This window comes from Carcharodon carcharias, chromosome 3 (genome assembly GCF_017639515.1).
Source record: "Carcharodon carcharias isolate sCarCar2 chromosome 3, sCarCar2.pri, whole genome shotgun sequence".
In the NCBI taxonomy this organism is placed as follows: domain Eukaryota; kingdom Metazoa; phylum Chordata; class Chondrichthyes; order Lamniformes; family Lamnidae; genus Carcharodon; species Carcharodon carcharias.
The window spans coordinates 99,102,191-99,115,320 of NC_054469.1; the positions used below are offsets into that span (position 1 = coordinate 99,102,191).

General features: G+C 40.3%; 1 protein-coding gene across 1 annotated transcript in view; it reads left to right on the top strand.

Annotated features, from left to right (window-relative positions):
* Window positions 1–13,130, top strand: part of mocos (molybdenum cofactor sulfurase) — a 316,151-nt gene that overhangs the window by 60,018 nt on the left and 243,003 nt on the right. Inside the window, exon 4 of the mRNA XM_041184888.1 lies at window positions 7,251–7,898. Within this exon, the coding sequence (XP_041040822.1) occupies window positions 7,251–7,898 (648 nt within the window). The remainder of the gene's footprint in view (window positions 1–7,250; window positions 7,899–13,130) is intronic.

Sequence of the window (13,130 nt, forward strand, 5' to 3'; positions counted from 1 at the left end):
ATAAATGTTTTGTCAAAGCCAAAGTGGAGAGCTGGGGATGTGTGACATGACCCCAGAGCTGGAGGAACCTGTAATATTGCCTTGTGGAGCTGTAAAGCAGTCTGCCACTTTTCCATCTAGCAAGCAGCAGTTCAGAAAAAGGGCTTGATCCAGGTTTGAATACCTGGCCCCCATCTGCACTGTTTCTACTGGGACTCCTAAACTTCAATACAATCGCCTATAAGACAAATGCATTACTATGTGCCTATCCCATCCTGGAAGCCATCTCTACTGGAGAATTGAATTATCCAGCACCAGTCTTCAGCCTGCTGACCTCTGTGAAGGAATACACCATTGGATTTTGATGCTGGACTCTGGACTCATGTGAAAACATAATCTTTTATTCTGTGGTCTTTGCCCTATACCTTTCATTCGCTATCCCCCCTCTTTTATTGTATGAGTGAAAAAGGAGACTATGTTGCAACCCTTTTCTTGTGTTTCAGTGTGCACGAATAAACTGCCCTTCTGAGTTCATCCTATCTCAAGTTTGCTGTGGAGTTATTAATAAAAATTGGATCACACCAAAACTGAGAGGTTGGGAAGTATGCCACCGCATGCAAAGGATGAAATCAAAATCAAAACACTTTTCTCTTTATGGACGGGTGGTGAGGGGAAATCGGGGCTGTATTAATTAAACCCCTTCTTGTCCATAACAAGCCTGAGCAAGCAGATGGGGCCTTTGACATTGCAATCGATAGATGCCTCCCCTGACTTTGCAGCACTCTCACAATACTGCAATGAAATGTCATGGGTCTAGATTTTATGCTCTCCGCCGGCAGGTTTAAAGGTGGGGTGAATGTATAATCCAATGGATGGTCTTCTTGCCACTTTTTTATCTACTTCTGGCCTGCCTGAAATTTTACAGGGGCTTGGGGAAGCGTTGGGTGGCCAGCCCACCCTTGGGACTACTGAGACTCTTGAAAATTAATGGCCACTTAATGGCTCATACCGCTGCCACCGTATTTTACCCACGGCGGGCATAGGCCCATGCCATGTGGAAAACCCGTCAGCTTTAATTGTGCAGGCTGGTGTCAGGCAAGGGGTGGGAAGAACCTCCTTTGGGCCCATCGGAGGCACTCCCCACAGAGGTCATCCCCTCCTTTAACCCTCCACCACCCCCCCACCACCTCCTCAGCCTCTTGAACCCAGCCCTCTATCCTTTCTCACCCACCGTACTGAGCCCCCTGACTTACCTGGGTTCCTTGCCATGGTGGGATTGTCTGTAGTCTAAAAACTACTGCATATTATTTATACAGCTTCTACTTTAAAACTTTCAGACCTCTGTTATTGGGTCTGCTGACTTATGGGGATCGATTTTATCTCCTGAATGTTAAGCAAGTCTTGGAGCAACAGCAAGGCAGCTTGGCTGATTTTAATGGCTGGAATTCATTATCTTGCTGGTTCCGGACTTTCCGTCCAGATTTGCAGGCTGGTTCCCCTGCCTAATCAATATAATATGACAGGCTACTTTCAGATGCAGGAGGGGAAATTGTGTAGGTTGCACACGCTAGGAATGCACAGATATGATTGGAAACTCTTAAATATTCATATTAAGACCAGGCTGTTGAATTAATCTGAAGCATTGAAGTAAAAAGAATGTCATTAAAAGATATTAAAAATGTAAGTTTTGTAAAAATACTTAACTAAATGTGGAACTGGGAGGTGCAGGGCTTAACCTTTTGAACTCTTTTTTCCCATCCCATGACTGGTGAGCAACTGGGTGCCCACAGCTCAGAGATACTTTCCTAATGAGGCTGGCGGACCAATTTGCTGTGGTCCAGCCGCTGGCATCATTCAGCATATGCAGCATGCAGATTGGAACCTGTTTCAGGCATGATCTAATTTCTAGTCAAGGCTTTTAATATAGATAAAAATTAACATGGTGAATGTTGCTTATCACTAGAACCTGATAGTACACTCACAAACACCCAATGAAGTCCCCTGTTCTGTAAATCATTGCTATTTATCCCCTGGAAGTCACCTGCTAATTTAGAAACTGCCTTTGACATCTGTTTTGTTGTCTGTGATCCATTCTTCAAACTCTGATGCTAAGAGAATATTCCAGGAGACACCTGCTAAACCTGACAGCTACAAGTGCTGAAGAGCAGAAGTGCCATTCATTTTAGGAGGATGTTTACACTGGGGGCTGCAATACACCAAGAATTATGTGGTTGGGGGGGGAGTGGGGGGCGTGTAATTTCTGTTTTTGGAATCGCAAGTAGACGATGCTGATGCTTTTTTTAAATAACCAAATAGCACTGATGGAAACTTTAAAAAAAAAGTAACATAAATAATCATGGTATAAGCAGCCAAATTATATCCAGCTATTTCTTTAATTTTTAGTTTTTGATTGCTAAACCTGATGCATGAATTGCAGTAGAGTGTTTGTTAATCCAAGTAACCCACCATAATTGTTTTAACTTGAAGAATGACATGGAGATGCTGTCTTACCAAGCTCCTAAATGTAATCCTGTCGCACAAATAGTGATAGACGATGGAAATTTCAATTCCTATGTTCTGATGTTCTTTACAGTTTTGTGTGATTTGTGTTTTACCAGTCAAAACCACATTTTATCATAATAAATCCTTTGAAAGATTTGGGCATATTTGTGACCTGATATAGTGTAGACCCATTTAGCCTAGTTTCTAAACTACTGAGTTAGTACCTACAAAAGGATGTTGAGTAACACTTTCCCTTGGATTGTGCTGCCTTGCTCTTCCACTTTTTGCCCAGGCTCTATATAGTTTCAGAATTTGAATTGGAAGAGAAGTTAGTGATAAGTGTTAGCAGAAACAAATGAATGCTACTGAAACCAGCTGCCCTTAGTCATTCAATAATGTCCATTAACAAATCCTCCATCCATGATAATATATTACTCTGAGCCTTAAGAGCTCGAAGCTTGTACAACAACTACTTGTGTGAAATCTTTTCAAATGCCTTTTGAAAATGTCCAGGCTTGCTTCTGGTTATTATGTGCCCTCTTGTCCTGCAATAGGGAAGGGAGTCACGCGTTTGTAATAGCTCAATGAGATGTTGCGAGGATACACATGCCATCAAATAGTATGGATACAAAACAAAATACTGCGGATGCTGGAAATCTGAAATAAAAACAAAAAATGTTGCAAATACTCAGCAAATCAGGCAGCATCTGTGGAGAGAACAGATGTTAACTCTGTTTCTCTCCACAGATGCAGCCTGACCTGCCAAACAGTGTGGATTTTGTACTAAAGGTGCCAGATGTATGGGGAAATGAGGAAAGCTATAGTGAGGAGAGTAGCAGATGTGGAACATGCCAATAGTAACAGAAGGAGGTGCAGTGATGTGTTGCATTGGTGGGAAGAGTGTGAAGTGAAGCAAAGGCAGGAAGAATTATAAAGGTGATGCAAGGTTCAGGAGAAAGTAATACATGATATGTGTTTGAAGTCTAATAACACTAGTGAGGTCATTAAATTTCCAGTGGCATTGCAGCCAGGGCTTGGATGTTTCTTTTCCTTGACTTTCCTTCCATTGACCCCTTTTCATACTGCTGTCTGTCTATTTGCAATGAGACTCTGGCCCACCAGCGTGGACGCCACTTCATTCTTCATGTGCTGCCTCTAATAGGACCCACCAAGCTGCATTTGAGAATCTTGGGTTTCATGCATTAGTGTTTCAAGCATGTCTGAAGTCTTGATGTCAGATTACAGTATACAACAGTCAATGTACATCTCCCGTTAAGATGTGCAAGCTGCCTTTAAGTGGCATCAAGGATACGTGGTATTAATGCCCACCCAACCAACAGGTGAATCGCCAATGAACAGTGCGAGTCAGCTCACCTATTCAATAGTAATTAAGCTAAGCACAGGGATCAAAATTTCACTAATTTAATGCCTGAAAACTAAGTTAATGTGTAATTAGTGTTGCCAATCATTTGCTTTTTCTTCAATTTGAAATGGTTCAGATTCTATCCAGAAATTTGATGAAAAACCCCAGATTATAGAAATGTAATTTTGAACTGTATACCTTTTATGTCTACAGTTATATGAGGTTAGAAGGGAGGTTGCATATGCGTTTGTGTGAGACATGCTGATTTGACTCATGAAAAGACAAGCAATCAAAACCATAACTTTTTTTTAAAAGAAACTTCACTATTTTCAGTCTTTAATAAAAAGTTTTACTTTGTTTATATAAATAAGTTTTCTAAAAAGCAAACATTGAAGCACAAAAGCAATTACCCCAATTGTTGCAAAGAAACCATGTTGGTTGTCCACCGACGCCACTCACACCCATCTGGTTGGAAATTGGCTGGATTAGCCAACCCATTTTGCACCTCATCTGATTTTGCTTTCTATTGTAGAGACAGATCATGTCAATCAATTCTCACCATTAATAAGACTGATTAGCATTCTTCCGTCTGTGAGAGATGCTGGGAATACAGCCACAGAGCTTTGGTGTGGCTCTGCTGTGTTCTTTTGATGGCTAAACAAGCCAATTCCGGAAAGACAAAGTTAGTAAGACTATATAAAGTTTATCGATAAATAAGTAATTTAGCAATCTATTATAGAATGAAATTGAGGAATACAATTTATTATGAATGAGTTATTCCATGCAATTAATAATGAAATTAATGCCCTAATTTCTAAAAATAACCTGATACTTTAAGATAACTGAACTGTACACATCTTGCATGTCTGGGTGGGGTTGGAGGTTGATGGATTGCAAGGTGTTCAATTGTTAAGTAAGCTGTAGTGGCTACATGATGAAATTCTTCATATTTTGTCTATCAATTCTTTCATAAGCAGATCACTTCTTGAGCAGTTTTCAAATGTAAATTAATTATTTAAAGCATTTATTGATTTGTTTCAATAAGCTTTTCTGTTCTTGTGCTAACTGGAGATCCTAATGACAGGTGCATGCTATTTTGGGATTTTGAGAAATGCAGTATTGTGCTTTGTTAACGGAGCATGCCTTTCAGTTAAAATCTTATTTATTAGTGTAAATTGACTTCTCCTTTCTCAGTGCTACTGGGTAAGCCTTTAAAATAATGCTCATCACTTTTTGGTGCAGAGCTTCTGCATGACCGATTATTCATAACTCCTGCACATATATTGCTCGTAAAATGCTCTTGAAGGTCACTGATTCATTTCTCTGGTGGTGTCAGGTTCCCTCAGTAATAGATCCTAGTAATGGTAGAATCTCATTCTATCCCACTAGATCCTGTGTTTGCTACAGGGTCTTACACTTTTTGGTTTGTCAATTTCAAAGCAGATATTAAATAAATAGCATTGAAGTTGAATGAATGGACTCCATTTACTACAGGTTTCCATTAGTTGAGAATTTTGATTGCATGCCATTATTATTACTGATATTCGTAAAGGTCGACAGCCTAGCCACCTTGCCTGCACAGTACAGGTATATCATAAATGTTCATTGTTTAGCTCATTGTTGCAGTACTACATAATTTAATCTTTGGTAAGGGTGGATAGCTGGTGAAACTTATAACAAAGAAGAGGCAAGCTGTAGACAAGCTTTTATTTGTGTTGTGCTATGGCATAAAAATATATAAACAAATTTTACTTTGATGAATTGTATTGAAAATTTAAACCCTGAAAATCCCTGGCAGTTTAGATGTAAGCTTATTGTAATTTCAACAAGAGTGCAACAGACAGATATGGGCTAGATGTGACCTGGTCAGATCTGGTGATGAATGGCTTAAAACAATTATGCTACCATCTTTGCTTCTGGGAGTTGAAGGATTGAAGATGGTGGCTATACCAGGAGGAGGATGTAGAAGTTTTACTGGAGACAAGGACATCAGAGGTGGAGGTGAAGGAGCAGTTCAGCAGATCAATGGCTTCAGAAGTATTGAGGTCAATGAAGGACCAAAAGCTGAGCAGGTGAATATTTGAAAGTTTGTAAGTGACTTGGGAGAGAGTTTGTTTCCAGTGGGTAGAAACCGAAGTAAGGTGGGTTTGATGGAGACAGGGTATGTGGGTGGTGATGGATATAAGGAAGCGGTCGGAAATGGCCTAGTCTGTGATAGAGACCATGAGAGTTGTAAATAATTAGTGAATAAATGCTGCTGCTTTCCTGTATTGTTTGCATTCTACTATTTTCATTGTTTTGAAATAAGTGCAATGTAATTCTGCTCTGCTGGTAGTCTTGAAGCTATTGGTGATTTTAGAAATGGACTTTCAAATAATAGTTTTTATCAATTATGTTTTCCACTGTTGGTAGTCTGAGCACAGCTGGATTTATGGTTCTGATTTTAATTCTGTGTAAGTCGATGGGTTTTGAGTGAGTTAAAATCTCACCCTACGGACAGAATTTGCCTGGCCAGGTGGAAATGGGGTTGGAGAAGATGACAGGGGGGCTCTGGGAAAATAAAGGGGAGCAACGTCAGGATAGTTACCTGACACATTCCTGCGGCCAAAGAATTTTCTCGGGCATGCTGGGAAACGCATCTGCTGTCCATTTCATGGAGGTGGCAGGCAATTTAAATAATTAAAGCCTCAATTTAATGTTAATTTTGGGTTTGCCAGCATTTTGTTGGTATGGAACAGCTCCCCACCGGATTGAGAGGCCTCCAGCTCAGTGGAAATGGCCTCTTTACAGCGGACTGGGGCTCATCAGAGCCAGAAATGCCATGCCCCATTGAAGAAGCTGCAGAAAGGAAAGGCCGCCTCTGCAACCCTCATGAAAACCCAGGGGCTTTCTGCGGGACCTGCTGCATTCTCCCCCTCCTTAAAATATTTTATTATTTTAATCCCTTGAAGGAGGCACCCTCACATTCTGCTACCTGCCTCAGCAAAACCCACCCCCTACCAGTGGAACTGTTGATGCTCAAGAGCTGATGTCCCTGTGATTGGGCTGGCAGCATCAGTAGCCCGCTTGTCATCATTAATAGAAAATTGAGCACAGAGGTGGCCAATTAGGAGACCACCTTCAGGAAACTAGCTGCACTGGTCTTAGGCTGAGCAAGTATGGGCTTGGGGGCCCCTGTTTGATCTTGACATCGGGGTCCTGAAGCCTGCAGGAAAATCCTGATCCGTGAGTCACTTTTGGGCTCTTAAACTGTGTCATAGTATGTGTGGTAATATGACAGCACAAGAATCCAGTAACTGGCTTTGTGTTTAGAAATTAATTTTACATTCTATACATTTATATTTCCTTTTCCTAAAAAGTAAGTAAAAAGCCATTGACTAATTGCTTTTTGTTACTTCCCCTGTAGAATTCTACAGCACTTCAACACCAGCCCAGAAGAATATACCATCATTTTTACATCAGGAAGTACAGCTGCTCTTAAACTTGTTGCAGAAAGTTTTCAGTGGAGCCGTGCAGAGTCAAGAGACTCGAGGAGTCGGTTTTGTCACCTGACTGACAATCATACATCTGTCGTTGGTATGAGAGGATTGTCTGCTTTAGCTGGTGCTCTAACTATTCCAGTTAACCACATTGAGATTTATGAAGATAAAAATAAGAACATTCCTGTGGGCAAGGAGGAAAATTGTCACACTCATCATCTATTCTGTTATCCTGCGCAAAGCAACTTCTCAGGGACAAAGTACCCACTTTCTTGGATAAGGGACATTAAATCAAAAAAACTGTCTCCTTTTAGCAAAATTCCAGGGAAATGGTACGTGCTGATGGATGCAACCTCATTTGTGAGCACCTCACCACTTGACCTTCGCTTATATCAGGCAGACTTCATCCCCATCTCGTTTTATAAAATATTTGGCTTCCCAACAGGTTTAGGAGCTCTGTTGGTGAAGAATGAAAGTGGACATATGCTGGAAAAGAGATATTTTGGAGGAGGAACTGCAGCTTCCTATTTGTCAGGGGAAGATTTCTATGTTCCAAAGCAGTCAGTAAGTGACAGGTAAAGTATATCTCTTCCGGAAGGAAATATAAGTTTTGAGATATTTTTGTATATTTTTTTGAGTGCTTGGCAATTATTGGTTAAAATGTATTCATGTGCTATAAAATATTCATTTTGCCAACAAATAGCTATTAACATTATCTTCATTGAAACACATGCAAGGACAATATTGCAAAAGGATTTTTGCATTCTGCTGTTCATATTTCTAGTAAAATATGTTTCTAATTCTTCAAACCCCTAATGCAAAGTTTGGTAGTAAATCTGGGACAAGATTCCCTGGCTATTGCCAAGAAGCATACATCCAATTTATCCTCCTCAGAATGAATATTTAAGCATTGCTGAAAACAGAGACATGTCTAAGCTGTTAGTCTTGCACTGATCAGAACACTTAGCAAGAATACCAATATAAGGATAAAACAACAATTTTTACTATATGTGAGGAGAGTTCTGATTAGTTGGCAAGTGTTGTTGCCATGGAGAATACACCAGTGATGGTGACTGACAGTTAACTGCCAAGCATTGTTTGAAATATAAACCAGGCAGCTTGACCCTGATTGGTCAAGGCATTGCCCTGAGGAATGGGTCAGTGAATGGTTGTCACTTGTTTTGTTTAGCTGAAACTGGGTTTATCTACTTCTCCAGCTACCTTCAGAAATCCATGGACACGCACTGCAAGGTCCTTCTCTTCTGCTACACTTCTCAATATCCTATCATTTAATGTGAATTCCCTTGCATTGTTTGCCTTCCCAAAAACACTCCCTCACACTTCTCTAGAAGGAATTACAGTTACTACTTTTCTGCCTACTGTTCCAACCGGGATGGGGGGAATGCACAGTTTATCTAGCTCCACTGCTCCAGAGGTCATACCATTAGTTTAAATGTTTAATTCACTCACCAAAATGACCACTTATTTACCTTACCTACTGCTAGACCCAGAATAAAAAAGACTTTAACCAGGCTTTCAATAAACTCAGAATGATTGATTTATTATAAAACAAAACTTTTTCAAAATAAGTTAAAGAACTGGTTAACACACAATTTGTAATCTGGAAGTGTAACTATCTATCCCTTTTAAAATTCCCTAGCATATATATTTACACCCTTCTCATCTCAGCCTCTCAGGTTTCCAAATGCAGATAAGTTCCATTGAGATGAGGGTTCCTAGCTGGATGCTGATAACCACACTGTATTTCAAGCAAGGCAAGGAGAGCGTGAGCTGAGCAGCTTTTCCCTTTCTCAGTTCATTCCCAACTGAGTTCAAAACAATAAGTTCAAAACATATAGTTCCTCCATGAGGTTATTTCCAGTAAATCACTGGGTCTCTGCCTTTAAAATAGTTTTTTCATCAAATAAAGTGATTGCAGTTCAAATAGACATATAGCCACAACTTCTATGAAGGCCATTTAGCTGATGTCACATGATTTCTTGGAAAAGGCATGCTTGCTGCAGTCCAAGATAAACTTATGCCCTTATTTAAAAAAAAATCCAGGTCAACACCATAGTAGCCAAATAATGCAAATTTTAAAAGAAAATATTGGGCAGAATCTTCGGCTCGGCGAGCGGTGGTGGGGCCTACTCGCTGAGGGGTAAAATGACACGCGGTGACGTCGGATGTCATTCAGATTTTCAGGTCGGTGGGCACGCACCTGATTCAGCTGTGCACCCGCCAAACTGTCAAAGGCCTATTAAGGCCAATTAACTATTAATTAAAACAATAAACTGAGCTGCCCGTCCAACCTTAAGGTTGGCGGGCAGGCGAAGAGCCCAGGCGGCCTTAGCATTTTTCATGGATCCTCATCCATGGGCAGGATGAGGTTTCATGAAGGTTTTTAAAGGTTTGAAAAAATTTTTAATAAAATTCATAGACATGTCCCAGCTCATATTACAGTTTCACTTGAGGGGACATGTCCTAAATTTTTTTTTCCCTTTTATTAAAATTTTGAAATCTTAAATTAATCTCCCTGAGGCAGCTCTGTGTCTCAGGGAGATTTCTGTATGAAACAGCACAGGCCCTGACTCAGGCAAACCCGCCCCCCCCCCCCCCCCCGCCCGCACAGGGGGCACTCAGCGCTTCTGGGTGCGCGTCACGCGGGGCGTGCCTTAATTGCTCGCACACGTAAAATGGTGGCGCCCAGCTGATTGCAGGCGGCGTTTGGCTGCTCGCACACCCGCTCCTGCACAACCTCCTTGATGGGGAGAAAATTCTCCCTAATAATTCTTGTAGATATGGTTCTAATACTACCTGCCTATTTCATTGATATCTTCTTGCAATCTTTCTTCCTCACTATAAATTATACAGTCCATTTTTATATCATCTGCAAACTTCTTAATTATGCCCCGGCATTTAAGTCTACATTACTGATATATTTTAGAAAAAACAAGGAACCCAATACTGAGCCCTGCGGAGCCCCATTGTAAATGGCCTTCCAGTCCAGTCACTTTGTGTCCTGCCATTGCACCAATTTTGGATCCAACTTGCCACTTCCCCTTGGATCCCATGGCCTTTAATTTTCTAACCAGTTTGCCATTTTGGGCTTTTTCAAAAACCTTGCTAAAATCCTTGCAGGCTACATCAATTGTGCTACCCTTGCTCATCCTCCTTGTTAGCTCCTCAAAAATTTCAATCAAGTTAGTCAGCATAACCTTCCTTTAGCAAATCCATGTTGACCGATCTTGATTAAACTGTACCTGACTAAGTGATGATTTATGCTGTCCCTCAGAATTTTTTCCAATACTTATCCTATCACTGAGGTTTGGTTGACTGACTTGTAGCTTATTCTATCCCTTTCTCCCTTTTTAAACGACAGCACAAAATTAGCAGTTCTCCAACACCATGTCTATAGCCAAAGCGGATTGGAAAATGATGGTAGATGCTTTTTCCTCCCTTGCTTCTCAACAGCCTGAAAAACATTCATCTGGACCTGGCGATAGTGTTCCTTAAAATTTAGAGAATAGTGCCACAGGTAGCACTTTGATTATATATAAGGCCATCCACTTTTTAAGTAATAGTAAACAATTGGCACAAAGTTTCCAGTCCAACATTCCACAGGAGATTCCTGGGTGCAGTCAGACATTTAAAAGAACATGAACAACTAGGAAACAGAAAGGATAGTTTGGTCTAAATGAATGCCTACACTTAGGATTGATTTTCAAACTAGCATCATCATCTCTCCCTCACCTTGTCCTAAATCAACATCGTTCACTCATCCAAATCTCTCGTTCATCAATTGTTGTGCAAGTATTTTTACATTAATTTACTTGGGCAATAATTTGAAATCAGCATAAAGTCCTTTTACAGCACATTCAAATGACACCTTGATTTAGTATGTATTGTTACTACTCAGGCTCTCTCATTATACTTTTCATTTGTGTATAAGCCAAAAGACAAGCAAGCTGTCCCTATGAATGAAAACTTGACCAGGTGTTCAAAGTATTCAAGACAATCGGATCTCTGGGCAAATATTAAATCCTTTGCCATCATGACAAACAGCAGGAAATAGTTCAAGACATCACCATAAACCTTTGATCACTGACTGCAGTAAACAACACAAGCCACACCTTTAGCTCAGACTAAAACGACAAACTTATATTTACAATCCAACATAGGCACAATAGGACAGATTCAGATAAATTATAAAGCACTTCATTTACAATCTGTTCCAAAATAATAAGTCTAAAACTTAACAGTTCTCTTAATGACAGAAGATGATCCACAATGAGAAGTTATGTATCTGTGCGAGCAAGTGTGAGAATGGGTATAATCAGTATAACCCGTTGGCCTTGGGATCAACAGTCATTTCTCTCTGACAGTTTATCCTAAAAGTTTCCAACTCAGTGTAAAGAAATTCTGCAGCAACTTAGTTTGTTAATCGTCTCCTGTGACTTTTCCTGGTCCCTCAAAAAACTTCATTTCCTGTCACAATTTTATATTTTAAAAAATCAGAACATTCCACAATGAATATGCCTTTGCACTTCCAAGTAAACAATCTATAAAGCTACCTCTCATGATTCAATTCAAATCTCAAGAAATCAACTTTGTGCTCCTGTTTCCTATGATTACTTGTCTTTTAGAGCTATAATGACCAAAGTTGGTCAAGGTATTGTTATGGACGGGAGAGAGCGAGAGACAGGCAAACTGAACTGATTTCCTCTTATGACCTGTCTGTAAGCAGAAGGTATTTTGAATTATTTTTTTAAAATAAGCACTAGCGTGTTTTCCCAACCCTTTGCGTTTTTGTGATCCAATTTACTAATAGCCCACAGCAAATTCGAGTTAGAATTAACTCAAAAGGTTAGTTTATTTTCACATTGAAAACGCAGGGGAGGAGTGTTGACAAGTTCCCACTCTACATATGCATGCACACAGTAAAGGGGGAAATAGAAAAAAGAAATTTTATGATAAAGAGCGACAGAAATGAATATTAGTTCATGTGATTTCCAGAGTCCCAAGCCTGAATCCAATGAGGAACTCTTTCACATAGGAGTTCGAGTAATGTGGTACATGAATTTCAGTGCCAGTGTGATGCCAGGTATGTAGGCCATACGTACCAGTGACTGGTGGGTAGTATCAAACAGCATGTCCCTTGAGCTGTTTGCAACAGGCAAAGTACTGACCATACTCAACCAACCTATGTTTGCAAAACTCAGAACACAGCATGCAACACTAGATGTGATTACATGACTGGACTACACTTACTAACCAAAACAAAAACAGAATTACCTGGAAAAACTCAGCAGGTCTGGCAGCATCGGCAGAGAAGAAAAGAGTTGACATTTCGAGTCCCCATGACCCTTCAGCAGAACTGAGTAATATTAGGAGAGGGGTGAAATATAAACTGGTTTAAGGTGGGGTGGGGGGTGGGGGGAGAGAAGTGGGGGGTGGGGATTGTAGGGACAAGCAAGTAGTGATAGGAGCAGATAATCAAAAGATGTCACAGACAAAAGAACAAAGAGGTGTTGAAGGTGGTGATATTATCTAAACAAATGTGCTAATTAAGAATGGATGGCAGGACACCCAAGATACAGCTCTAGTGGGAGTGGGGTGGAAAGACTAACAGGGCATAAAAGGTATAGATTTAAAAATAATGGAAATAGGTGGGAAAAGAAAAATCTATATAAATTATTGGAAAAAACAAAAGGAAGGGGGAAGAAACGGAAAGAGGGTAGGGTTGGAGGAGGGAGTTCAAGATCTAAAGTTGTTGAATTCAGTATTCAGTCCAGAAGGCTGTAAAG